The sequence below is a fragment of the Paroedura picta genome, chromosome 5 (assembly GCF_049243985.1).
Source record: "Paroedura picta isolate Pp20150507F chromosome 5, Ppicta_v3.0, whole genome shotgun sequence".
Lineage (NCBI taxonomy): Eukaryota > Metazoa > Chordata > Lepidosauria > Squamata > Gekkonidae > Paroedura > Paroedura picta.
In genome coordinates this window covers 10,270,870-10,284,988 of record NC_135373.1, presented here as the reverse complement: position 1 = coordinate 10,284,988, position 14,119 = coordinate 10,270,870, and the positions used below count along the sequence as shown (strand labels likewise).

Genomic DNA, 14,119 nt, shown 5'->3' with positions numbered 1-14,119 from the left:
TGACCCCTCGACCTTTTAAAGAGATCAGGCCCCTAATGGCTTTTTTAGCGAGGAAAACAAATAAAAAAGATGAATGGACAAGGAACTGTAATTTGTCTTTTTTGTATTCGGTCAGGGGGTAAGTAAGGACTGATTTTCCCTAAGTCTACTTGTGGAGAGACAAAAAGGAAAGGAAAAATTGGCATGAATTAGGGATGGCAGGAAAGACCGGGGATCCCCCAGTTTTATAGCTGGTCTTCAAGAGACAGAGATCAGTTCCCTTGGAGAAAATGGCTTTATACTGTATTGAGTCCCCTGTCCCCTAAATCCTACCCGCTTTTGACTCCACCCCCGAAGTCTCCAGGTGTTTCCCAATCCAGAACTGGCAACCCTAGCATAAATTCAAAATCTGATGACAATACAAGGACCTCTAAGCCATCTTAATCATATTTACAAGCTGTCAATGGAATGATGGGACAAGCTCAGCTGAGTTGGGTCAGGGGCTGAGGCCGGTTGAATGACATTTTGTTCTTCTGTTAGGTCAAATGTCCAGCATCACAGACAACTGTGCCAGAGAGAGTGATTTTCTAAGCAAGATCAGTATTTGGACATTCTTGTCCTGATATTTTATCCTAAAAATTACCGCACTCAAATGATTGCCATGGCCAACTTCTCAGGGACAAAGATCAAGTTCTGTCTTTATATTATTCACACCAAGGTTGGAGTGAACAATGTGGTGTATTCCCATAAAGCTCTCCACAAAATGCTGCCTTGGAATCAGAATACACAGCTTCATTAGAGATGCAATTCAGAATAATTTAAGGGGCGGGGGGAGAAGATTGCAAGGAGCAACTGCCAGGAGACACGTGGCCCAAATCACATTAGCTGGTTCCTGGTTCCTTTCTTGGGTCAACTGCTCACACTACCAAGAGTATTATGGAACTTTGTGGAACAAAATCATTCTGGTCTCAGAAACTGGGTGATCCCAGCGAGCTTATAACAACATCAACAACAACAACTTTATTTTTACAGCCCTCCCTTCTTAGTTGGCTCTGGGTGGATAACAGGAATTCTACAATTTGATTTTACATGGGGACAAAGTTTTTGAATGTTCCAACTAAATCAAATTAACCCAATTATATTAAATTACATTTGTGAACCGTCTTCTTAGCCTTGTACAGGGTGTCTTGTTCTGCTGGGTGGGTTGGGGTTTTAGAGAGGGTATATTTGTAGTTTTATGGGTAGGGAGGCCAGTGTTTACTTGGTGTTAATTTTCTGGCCTCAAGCATAGACCTGGGAGAACAACTCTGTCTTGCAGGCCCTCCAGAACTGTTAAAGGTCCCAGAGGGCCCTGATCTCATCAGAGTTCTACCAGGTTGAAGCCAGGACTGGCCAGTTTTACTCCTTTGGGGGGTGGCGATCCTGAGCATTTGCTGTTCGCTGGATCTCCATGCTCTTTGGGGGTATAGCAGAAGGCAGTCCCATAATTTCAGGGGGACCATTTATTTTATTTCATTACATTTACAGTTATATACCACCCTCCCTTATGTCTCAGGGTGGTTTACAGTGAAATTTAATTATGCAATACAAGGAACATCATTCTTGTGAATAGATAATATTTCCAAAGGAACGTCGTTATTAAGAACAGATCATATTTCCAGCAATAGAACTCCTAACAACAGAATATTTAACGTGTATCATTTAATATTATATCCTTATAACTTGGCAGCTCAATGATTGTGTATTGCACAGGTAGAGAGGCGGTTTCTCAGATGCTCAGGGCCCAGATGACATATGGCCTTGGAGGGGATTACCAGAACCTGAAGTCTAATGTGGTATCCAACTAGCAACCATTGCAGCAGTTGGAGCACAGTCCGTATGTGAGAACCCTGGCAGCTGCATTCTGCACCAGTTGGAGTTTCCAAATCAAGGATAAGAGCAAGCTGCAGAAACTCAGCCTAGAGGTGGCCATTGCCTGGATCACTATGACGACGTGTTCTGTGTCCAGGTAGTATAGCTTGATGCAAGTGGGAGGACATTAGCTTTCCTACTCTTGTAATCTGTTTCCCCATGGAGAGGAAGGTGTTGGAGATCATGCCAAGTTCCTGGCAGAGTGTGCAACTCGTAGCTGCACCTCATCTAGGTAGGGCAGTTGGGCTGCCTTTCCAACCAAACCACATGACCTCCATCCTTAAAGGATTAAGCTTCAGATGGCTTTGCTTGAGCCAGCCCAACACAGTTTCTAGTCAGCTGGCCAGTGAGTCTGGGGGTGAATCGGGATGGCCGTCCATCATAAGGAAGAGCTGGGTGTCATCAGCATATTGGTGTCATTCCTGTCCGAACTCCCCTACCAGCTAGGCAAGATATTAAATGGGATTGGGGAGAGAACTGCTCCTTGTGGTATCCCGCATGGAAGTTTTCAGCAGTGTGATTAGTTCTCTCTAATTGCTCTCCTGTCTGCAGCCCTGAAGAAAAGAGACCAATCATTGAAGGGCTATCGCTCATATCCTGGTGTTGGCAAGATGGCAAGTAGGAGCTCATGGTCTACTGTGTCAAATATTTGAGTAGTATTAGCAGCACTAATCTTGACTTTAAAAGTTAACACCAGGACCTTGAACCTGATATGGTCTCTGATCTGGAGCCAGTGCAGTTAGCTCCAGTAAGGACTCATGCCACTGCATTCTGGGCCAGTTGAAGCTTTCAAATCATCTTCAAGGGTAGACCTGCATACAACAAGTTACAGTCCAGTCTGGAGGTGACCATTGCATGGATCACAGTAGTTAGGTTGGTTTCTGACAGGTATGGTGCAAGTTGTCATGCTTGGTGAAAATGGTAGAAAGCCTGGTGGGTAACTTTTGTGATCTGGGCATCCATAGATAGAGCCATAGATAGGGAGGTGTCCAGAAACATGCCCAGACTTCTGATGGTGGTTGTAGTTGTTAAACATGCCCTGTGTAGCACAGGGAGTTGCATCATACCTGTTTCAGAGAGCAGGCCCAGCCAGAGAACCTCTGTCTTTGCTGGGATAAGTTTCAGACATGACCCGGTGCTTGCACAGGGGATACCTTTAATTACATGATTTTTGGATACAAGCCACCCACCTGATTGGCCACCCCCACCTCTTCAGTAGCTCTGAGACCCAAAAACATCTCTGCCAGAAGTGAGTGATGAAAATTACCTCCGTTGCCTCCTTGACATCGTATTCAGACCTCAGGTGAGCCCAGGGTCAACATCACATGCATGCATCCTCACCCTCTGCCTTGGGATTGTGGGAACCGGCTAGAAACTTGGCAATTTGATTGTTGTTCAATGTGAAAAGATCTAGGATAGGGACTCTGAGACAAAGTGTGATCTTGCCAGAAGATTGTTGTGTTCAGCCACCATTATCCTGGATCGAAATCCTTCCTCCTCAATCAGTTGGCTTGGAGGTTTGTAAGACTGAATTCATTTTCTCTGCCCAGTTGAACAGGGTTTTTGGACTCCCAGATGTTAAGGGTGGCAAGAGCCCTGCCTCACAGGCTGGCACCCTGGCTTTCCACAAAAAGTAGTACTGCTCAATAGTCTAGGTTTGTGCCAAAGCCAGAACCTATAAAAACCTGACAAGACACTGCTAGGGACTAACTCCATCTTGGACCCCCCTCTTTGGCTTGTCTTTCACTATAGGTTGGGAATCACAAGTACTGCCTGACTCAGGAATTGCTTTCCTCCTGATCTGCTACCCTATTGTATTGCTGATTCAGTGGCCTGGCTACAACCTGTTTTCCCAACGGCTCCTAGGCAAACTCTTTGTATCTCACATAGGACTCCTGCTTGGCTTCTTGGCCATGGGAAATTTCTTCCCTAACCTAAGCAGCTAGACCTATTGAGAGATGATGGCTCCCTTTCTTAGACCCATTAACTCCTTGGTTTAAGCCCATCAACATCTGTCTCTAGACCTGGCCATGGCATTGCCCAACATCCTGCTCCATGGAAAATTACACCATGTGCTCACCTGGGTTACATCACGTATCCCCAAAAACATATATAAACAGTGCCTTCACAAAGTCACCTTGTGCTTTCTGATTTGGAAACCTTGAGGAACATCCTTCATAGAACCATAGAACCATAGAATCATAGAATCATAGAATCATAGAATCACAGAGTTGGAAGGGACCTCATCTAGACCAACCCCCTGCACTATGCAGGACACACACACAACCCTATCGTTCATCCACTGTAACCTGCCACACTCTTGAGGCTTCACAGCCCAAAATCCCATTTGCTTTTTTAACTACTGAGTCACATTGCTGACTCATGTTCAGTGTATGATCTACTAAGATTCCTAAATCTTTTTTGCACATGCTACTGCCAAGACAAGCCTCCCCCATCTTATATTGATGTATTTTGTTTTTCCTACACAAATGCAGAACTTTATATTTGTCCCTATTGAACAAGAATGTCCAAATATTGATCTTGCTTGGAGAATCTCTCTCTTTGGCACAGTTGTTTGACCTAACAAAAGAACAAAATGTCATTCATCCAGCCTTAGCCCCTGACCCAACACAGAGAGCCAGTTTGGTGTGGAGAGCCAGTGTGGTGTGGTGGTTAATAGTGCGGACTTCTAATCTGGCATGCCAGGTTCGATTCTACACTCCCCCACATCCAGCAAGCTGGGTGACCTTGGGCTCTCGGCTTCACCAACCTCACAGGGTGTCTGTTGTGGGGAGAGGAAAGGGAAGGTGATTGTAAGCTGCTTTAAGCCTCCTTTGGGTAGAGAAAAGCAGCATATAAGAACCATCTCTTCTTCATCATCATCATCCCATTGGTAGCATGTACATGTGATTAAGGTAGCTGTGAGGTCCTTGTAATGTCATCAGATTATGAACTGATGCTAGGGTTGCCAGCTCTGGGTTAGGAAACACCTGGAGACTTTGGGGGGTGGAGTCAAGAGTGGATAGGATTTAGGGCAGGGAGGAGCCTCAGTGGAATATAATGCCATTTTCTCCAAGGGAACTGATCTCTGACTCTTGAAGATCGGCTGTGAAACTGGGGATCCCGCAGTCTTTCCTGAGGACTGCCGTCCCTAATTCATGCCAACTTTTCCTTCACTTACTTTGTCTGCACAAGTAGACTTAGAGACAACCAGTCCTTATTCACACCCTGACCAAATACAAAAAGACAAATTCCAGATTCCGGTTCCTTGTCAATTCATCTTTTTTTATTTGTTTTGCTCACTAAAAAAGCTATTAGGGGCCTGATCTCTTTAAAAGGTCGAGGGGTCAGGTCCAGTGAAAAGGCTTTGATGGCTCTTTCAGATCTTCAGGAGGTGTGCTAGAAGAGGAACTTGATCAGCAGAAGTCCTGAGAGTGCCAGGAGTAGAGATGCTGAGGAGGAAGGGGCCTTGCATGTGAGTTCTTTGATTAAACCTCCATTGTAGTTTCCTCCATCTTTCAGTAGGTCACAGGCTTGCTTGGAAAAGCAAAACTTGGAAGTAGTTGTTGTCCCACCTGGATTTGAAAAACAAAGATAAGAGGTTAAGGGGGTCCACTGATCCCAGCAAATCCAATCCCAATAAGTTTATCCATTCAACTGATGTCCCACCTTTCCTTTGTCATACTCCAGGAATGGAGGCATGACCCACATCACAGTCCCATCCACACTTGGCTATCCCCTCTTTGATCGCCTCTAGAAAGCAGCATTTTCTTCTGTTTCTTTGACCTTTTTTTTCTTTGGTGGGGGTGGGGGCAGGATCCCCCAATGGCTTCATCCCATGGGAATTTCATTCCAGTTGGGTGGAAAACAAATGAAACAACCCCCCATAGGTGATAATGTATTCACCATTAAACCACAAGAAAATGTAAGAAGTAGGGGGGAAATAATTCAAACAAGAACAATAGACTGAAACAAACCAGAATCTTGTTACTTTAACTGGCTGATACTATGCAAAAGAAACAGGGACTAAACTGAGATCCATCTGTTTACAAGCATCTTCATCAGCGACAGGAACGATCCATGGTATGGGAACCAAGCCCCATGAGGAAATCCTGAGGCACTTGGGGTGTTCAGCCAGGAGAAGCTGAGAGGAGACAGGATGGCTCTCCTCAAGTATTTGAAAGATTGTCACTTGGAGGAGGGCAGGGGCAGTTCCTGTTGGCAGCAGAGGAGAGGACCTGCAGGAATGGCTTTAAACTACATGTAGATAATTATTGTCTAGCTATCATGGGGGGGGGATTCACAGAGTAGTTCAGCAGTGGAATGGGCTGCCTAAGGAGATGGGGAGCTCCCCCTCACTGGAGGTCTTCAATCAGCAGCTGGACAGATCCTTATCCTGGATGCTTGCGGCTGATCCTGCATTGAGCAGGGGGTGGGTCTAGATGGTCCTTATGGCCCCTTAAAAAATCTAGGATTCAATTATCATTTTTTCTTTATAACCCGCCCTTTCCTAGTCAGCTCTGGGTGGTCAACATCACATGTTAAGAACTGTCAATTCAGAATGACATATATTAAAACATTATTTTTTCAGTTTTTAATTTAAGTTTAATTTTTTAAATTCTCGTAAAAGCTGCTTCCTCTTCAATTAAAAAAGGGGGGATTAGACAGTGTTGGATGGGTTTGTTTTTTGGTGGATGGGTTGCCAAGCAGGGAGGCCAGCATCTCTTTGGTATGCTTTCCTGGCATCCACCATAGTGTTGCTGGCCGCCAGTGCAATGCTTGGAGCTTTTCCCATCTTGTGGTGGTTTCCCGGCTGCATTGAGGTTGGATCACCACATACCCACTTGTAGACATGTCCCCCCACACCCCATTTACCAACAAAACCTTATTTTCTTCCTGTTAGATACTGCACATCCTTTTCTTCCAACCGTGTCTCTGTTACACAAGCCAGGTCAGTTTCCTTTTCCTGGAACACCTAACGGGGTTGTACGGAATTCTGTAGTGCTAGCATACAGCTGGAGGAAAGAAATACCTTGTTGCAGAGGAGGTGATGTTCTAGCATTCTTCTATTTCACCACCCATGACTGAAAAACAAGGGCTGAGCCCAGAATAATGGGACTTCTAAATGCCAAGTGTATCTTGTTTCCATGTATCTATCTAAACTGGAGATGTCGAACACAATGTTTACAAGGGCCAGATCTGACAGGGCCAGATCTCAGTTTGTCAAGCTGAGCTATATGTGCTGGAAAAGGAGGCATAAACTTGATGAAGGACACAGGCAAATCCATTTTTTTTACTCAGAATGCAAACACGTTAAACATTAACATGTGCAGTGTCTCCCTAGTACCCACCCTCCTACTTTTATTGCCCAATTAGGACTGGGAAAATATACAGGGTCATAATGCACAGCATCTGTCATATGGAAGCAAAGATAATGAGAAGTAGCTCACAGGCTGAATAAGAGCCCTGGACAGGGCAGTTCTGGCCAGTTTTGACACCATTGATCCAACTGGTATTAGGGTATAGTAGGGATGTGCATAAAAGAAATATTTGGTACAGTTCAGGTTCGGCAGGAAATGCCTGGGAAGTGCGAGGGGAGGCATTCAAAGAGCACACCAAACAGCTGAGCCTGAAGCTGGGCCTGAAGCTCAGCTGTTCGGTGTACTCTTCCCTTGCCCAGACTCTTCCCAGGTAGCGCAGAGACAAGAGTCCACCAAACAGCTGGGCCTCAGGTGTGCTCTTCTCTCCCCCAGCCCTTCCAAGGTGTTCCTGGGTGCGGCGGAGGACCTGGGCAGGAAAGATGACATTTCCTCCTGCTTTGGGAGGAGTGCCCCCAGCTGGCTGACTCAATGGAGTGGGGTAGCGATGCCAGGCCAGCCAGGGCATGTCTTGGTTGGGAGACCACCCTTGTTTAGAAATAAATAAATAAATAAATAAATAAACAAACAAACAAACAAACAAACAAACAAACAAACAAACAAACAAACAAATAAATAAATAAATAAATAAATAAATAAATAGGGGGCAGGCAGTGTTGCATGCTGTGGCCTCCTTCAGGTTTACCCATCTGTCATCCAGATTCCTCTAGTGACGAAGCGACTGAGTCCAATCATTGGGTTGTGGCCATGAAGCACATAAATGAGAATTGGGTCACCACAGCATGGTGGCTGAGGGTTTCTGAGTGTTGGTGGGAATGAAGCCTGGGGGGCCTTGTTCTGGTGGTGGTTTGGCATGGGATGTGGCCTGTTTTGGGGAGGGGGGTTCAGTCTACGTATCAGACTCCCCAATATTTGGGCCTCCTTAAGAGATGGCAGGTCTGTGAGCAAGGCCAACCCGGCAGGGAAGGCATAAGGCTCACAGGGCCAAGTAGCCCAGGGTGGGACCAAGGGCTTAGTGCCGAGTGGCCTGGGGTGGGTCCAGGGGAAGTCCGTGCTCACTCTTGTTACCTGAGGTAGTCACTTCTCTATGGCAGGAATTCAGCGGCAAGGGAACCTGTGTTCCCGGTGGGCCCCAGGGTGCCACTAGATCTTTTCTTTGAGTGTGATCCCAGCAGCAAAGGGGGCCCACATTATCAGTGAGGGAACAAAATAAGCCCCAGGGCATTGCTGTCCTCCAGGTTCTTGTGGTCGGCAGACTGCAAATCAGGCTCCCCCTCCCAGGCTGCACCAACTCTCCTGTGGAGCTATAATAAAACTGTGGCCTTGTTTAAGCCTACAAAGATGTGTGGGCATCTTCTTTGAGCCCAAGGTGCCCTCCTGCAAGTCAATGGAATTTCTGATTTTTTGAGTCATCTGTGCAATCCTACTCCCTCCTTAGATTTAGACACCTCAGAAAGGCTGAATTAGCAACAAATTGTCATTTGTTTGTTTGGGGCATCAAGCCAATTTTTTATAAACTTTTTTTTCCTGAGCTATTGTTTGTCCTCTACTGCTGCTTGAATTGTTATTGCAGCTTTAAAAAATGATGTATATTGTTGGACACTGTCCCAAAGAGGGGCATGTGTTGCAAAATATTTTAGGAGTCACACGAGTACACTCTTCTCATTGGTGCTGATGGGCCAAGGTTCCATTCCACTCACCTGCTGCTGTCGTAATGGTCATACAGGTGTCTAGGCCATCAAGACAAGTCTGCTTCGAGCCACTGCAGCTGTTCCCTTCATTTGAGCACGTTTCACACTCCAAAGAGGCACCTGTGAAGGGAACAGAGAGAGTCTTACAAGTCATGTGGGGTCAAGAGGCATCTACATTAATTGGACATGAATGCCATATACACATCGAACCCTCTAAATCAACTTTATATTTGGAAAATGTTTTGTGCCATTTTTTTGCTTCATTTCTTCCATTTGTTACACAGACCCTCTCATCAAATGAACGTGACAAGTGATGAAGCCATGTATGGGAAGCAGTGGACATAGAAGGGGCTTCGATACAATTCTACAGACCAGTAAAGGATTTCTGAAAAGGTATTTTCCCACTTGTATCCACCATGCCTAGAGAATGCTGGGCAGCTCACAGCATTCATAAGGAATAACAATAAGACAATAAAATCGCCATGCAAAATCCTAAAATCTATCAATTCCAGAAGGGCCGCCTCCTTTTTCTCTAGCAAGAGAGGGTTAGATAAAATGCATGCTTCGTAACGAGTTGGTGGGTATTAGCTAATATTTTACATGCTTCAGGTAGGGAGGACAGAATTTTTGCTCTTATTTCAAGGCCACAACTTGTAGAACTGCTCCTTCTTACAGGCCCTGGGGAACTCTCTTGAGGTCTTGCAGTGATCTCATTCGGTCGGGTATGCCCCTAAGCTAAGGCAGTGCTGAAAAGGCCCTCACCCTGACTGAGGCCAATTTGGGGCAGGCCTCTCGCGCAGATTTTGCTCACTGGATCATAAACTTCTTTATTTTTTAGTTTATTCATTTGTTGGTTCGTTTGTTTGTGCATTCTTCAATTTGTATACTGCTGCTCCTCCAGAGAACTTGCAGTGGTTCACATAAGTAAAATATTAAAATACAATAAAACCGCATAAAATCCTCCCAATAACAACAAAGGCAGCAAGCAGTCACTTGGTGGGTATTAGCCAATTATTTACGTGCTTTGGGTAGGAAAGACAGAATTTTTGCTCTCATTTCAAGGCCACAACTATAAGTCTGGTGGGACTGCTCTGAGGTCTTGAAGTGCCCTGATCACATTGGGTCGGGTATGCCCCTAAACTAAGGCATGGCAGAAAAGGCCCTCACCCTGACAGAGGCCAATTTGGGGCCAGGGCTCTTGAGAAAATTTTGCTCACTGGATCATAAATTCCTTGGGCAGGACATGGTGGAGGAGGCAGACTCTTTCTAGGAATAAACCAAGCTTGTTGGGTTTCTCCATAAACTACTTCATATTGTTTTTCATCTCTGCAGTCTTTCTGGTTCTCACAATTGTACACACATTGTGAAAACAGGGCCACTTTTACCAACTTGTCCAAAGTCTCTTTGATTTTCTTTCAATGCCTGTATTCAGTTTGGCTCATTCTCTGCTGCCCACTTCCTGAAACATACTTTTCAGTGACGGGGTTAAGAGAGTTCTCTTGCTTTCAGTAGACCTCAAAACCTCACTAAAAGGAAGTTCTCAGGCAGAAATCCCTGAAAAGAGTCAAGAGTGGTCTTAGCCAAAGGCGACTGAGGAAGGTGCCATGGGGTCTAGGAGAAGGGTGGTTGAGGAGCCCTGACCAACAAGCTACACTGGCTGCACCTCACTGCCCAGCTCCCTCAGTAGGCTAAGATTGCAAGGGTGAAAATGGGGTAGGTGAATTGTGTCCAGTAATACCATGAGCCAATGTGGTGTAGGGGTTAGGAACAGTGGACTCTAATCTGGAGAACTGGGTATGATTACCCACTCCTCCTCTCTGTACAACCAGCTGGGTGACCTTGGACTCGCCTCTTAGGTTGCAGAGAAGTCTGGTCAGATTGCAAGTCCAGAAAATAAGAAAGAACTCCGACCAGTTGGCTGATCTTAATTCTCCTTTTTTAATTGTTCTTTTAAATGTTCACAACTAGAGACACAGGTTCCGGATGAACGATATAATTGTATTCCCCATTTTCAATTTCTTTTTTCTTCAGTGGTATTACTACAAAAATATAGTGTCTATAATTCTTTCAACTGTATCATATACTATGTCCTGAGAGGTTCAAACATTCTGCGAGGTTTTCTAAGCTTACAGGCTTAGAAAACCGCACCTACCTCGCAGGGTGTCTGTTAGGGGGAAAGAAGGGAGGGTTATTTATAAGCCGCTTTGGGATTCCTTCAGGTAGTGAAAAGCAGGCTATCAAAAAATGAACTCTTCTCACTCTTCTTGTTTATTGAGGCATTTTGTGGGAATGCTTCAGCCTTTACAAACAGCCTAGAAGCCTGACAAACTACAGTTCACAGTAATCTTTGTACTGAGAACTTACAGATCAGGTGTTCTCAGTTGAATCAAGGTCCAAGCCGCAGCCCTTCTATTAGCTGTGGGGGAAAAAGTCTAAGTCTAGAAATGAATTTTCAGGTGAGGGATGAACAAGTTCATAAGAAGCTCAACTACCCAAAGAGTAGTTCTCAGTGGTATTTCATCAGATTGGAGGGAGGTGAGCAGTGGGGTGTCACAGGGCTCTGGACTGGGTCCAGTCATTTCCCACATTGGCATTAATGATCAGGATAAGGGGATGGAGGAACTAATTAAGCTTGCAGATGACACCCAGTTGAGAACTGCCGAGAAGATAGAATTCAATGAGATCTGAACAGGCTGGAAAAGAGGACAAATGAGATGCAGTTCAATAGAAGAGCAAATTTCGACATCTGGGTCACAAAAATGAAAAGTACACATACTGGGAAATACATTTCTGGGTAGCAGTATGTGTGAATGGGATCTTGGGGTACTTTTGGACTGTAAGGTACATTTGAGCTGACGGTGTGATGCAGCAGCTATTTCTTCCTGACCCTCCAGCTATTTTTTCCTTCAGTCAGGGAGTTCCTCCTATCCCAGGATCCATTTGCATGGTATAAGCTCTACGCTGTTAACAGAGCCGTGCTGCACAACACCAACACGGGTTACAGAATCATAGAATCAGAGAGTTAGAAGAGACCTCCTGGGTCACCTAGTCCCACTGCCCATGCAATGCAGGATGCTCACATTAGAAGAAGGCGACACGTGGAGGAGGAGTGGGGAATTAAACCCGGTTCTCTAGAGTCCACCATTCTTCACCATGACACAAAGGCTTCATACACACTTTGACATCAAAGGCTTCCTTTGAGGAGAAGCTTAGAAACACCAGTTTCTGGAATTTTCAATCCCAATGAAGATAGGAATGGAACAAGAGGGCAAGAAGGTCCTTTCTTTCCATAACGTTTGGTCCAGTTTTGAATATATGCATGATTAAAGCTTCTCAACTCCTGTCAGGGTTGAGGAGCAATATTGGTTGGACACAACAACCCAACAATATCAGGGGAAGCCTGCTTGGCTTTGGTTTCATCCTCTTCACCCCTGTTGAAAAATCATGCCCTGCTCTGAGAGGGTTAACAGGTGCTGCTTACCTGTGGTGAGAAGGACAGAGAAAAGGAAGAGTCCCAAGAAAGCCTGCATAGTGACGACACCCTGTGCAAAACCTTCTTTCTTCAGCGAAGGACACTGTTGTTCTTCAGGAGGTCTGCTTGTCAAGGTGCCGGAACAGGTGTGAGCGAGTTAGGCAGGAGACAAGCTCTTTTATCTGGTGGGTATTACAGATTAACCCAACTCCTTCCTTTGATTCGCTAATGCTGGCTATGTGTCAGTGTTTGGCCAAGCCTTTCCCCTGATTTGGAGGGGCCTCCAAAGGAAAGAGTCGCCACGTTGAAGGTGGCTGCATCCAAATTCGCATCTAGCAATATCATCCTCTTTGCATTCATCCCAGCAACTGGCTGTGGGCCAGGTTTGTATTCTTTCTCTCTTGGGTTAATGGATAACCTTTCAAGCTGTTCTGAAAAGTAAATCCACCATGCTCAAGATAGATTGAGATCTTTGGTTTCATCCTTGCTTAGTAGAAGCCATTCTAAGCAAGGGTGGTCCTTCCTGATTCTTGGTCTCAGGCCCAACTGGAGGATAGGGCCTCACAATTTCAGAGGAGTTATTTATTGGCTAGATTTAGAGCCCATTGCAGGTGTAAATGCAATGGGCGCTAGAAAGGTTGGGACAGAGAGTGTCTTGGCTTGTAGTGTGTCTTCCTTCTTTTTTTCCTGTCTTTCTCTATCTCCTTTGTGTCTGCCTCTCTCTGTCTCTGCCTCTTTCCATCTCTCTTCCTCTCTCTCTCTGTCTTTCTTTCTTCCATCGTCTGTGGTGGCAGCGGCCGGCACTGAGGAATCCCCTCAGTCTGCATGTGACATTACCCGTGGACTGCAGATCTGTAGCGCCTTAGAGGGTAGGGGGTGAGGGCAGAGGCTGGCAGTGAGCTGAGGGGCCAATCAGAAGGTGCATCGTGCTTTCCGATTGGCCCCCTTGAGTTTTTAACCTGGACTCGCCCCGCCCCTTTCTCCTCCCACTTACCCCTTACTCTTTTATTTATACCGCTCCTATGGAGCGGTTTACAGATAATTGGGTTTATATACTACCTGTCTCTGTGTCAGGATTGTTAGAACACCCTGTCATAAATTAGCCTGAGTTTCTCCATGACAGTTAGATTGACCTTTGTAGCTTTGTGCCTGGGAGCCCCAGGCCCATATATTATGCATGCTTGCTTGAATTCGAAACTATGTTTATGTAGCTATTATCTCTGAAAGCTGTGAATGTTCTTTCCTTTGAAGCCTCTCGGCTGGGCCTGCTTCTTGTAACCATAACATCTTATCTGGGCCTGAAGACAGCCAAGGACATGTGAAAGTAACACTGTTTTTAATGGTACCTGTCTCCTCTTCCTTCCTCCCCTCCCTTGGGAACTTTCAAGTTTTGGGCGGGAGAACGTATTGATAAGGAGAAGCAAATCTGTCCTCAGGCAGATTTGACTTCTCTAGTCTAGGTGTATGAAGTACTTCTCAATACTTCTCAATAAAACTTTCTATTAAAAGAAGTTGGTTGTGAGTCCTTGCAACGTCTGACACTCTGCAAATGGGCTTGGGAGGGTTTACAATACAAATGAACCATCAGTGAAAACATTAATAAAACATCAGTGAAAATATTAATAAAACATCAATAAAAGGATCAATAAAACCATAATGCATACTAATAACTGCCCTACATCCAACTC

The 14,119-nt window shown here is 45.3% G+C and overlaps 1 protein-coding gene across 1 annotated transcript; it reads right to left on the bottom strand.

The window, feature by feature from the left end:
- Window positions 1–5,154: 5,154 nt before the first annotated feature.
- On the bottom strand, window positions 5,155–12,606 carry LOC143837046 (phospholipase A2 inhibitor gamma subunit B-like). The gene is made up of 3 exons (XM_077336467.1): window positions 12,441–12,606; window positions 8,969–9,079; window positions 5,155–5,465 (listed from the first exon to the last, which is right to left on the bottom strand). The coding sequence occupies exons 1-3, from the start codon at window positions 12,487–12,489 to the stop codon at window positions 5,290–5,292; spliced, it is 336 nt and encodes a 111-aa protein (XP_077192582.1). The 5' UTR covers window positions 12,490–12,606; the 3' UTR covers window positions 5,155–5,289.
- Between the last annotated feature and the right edge of the window lie 1,513 nt (window positions 12,607–14,119).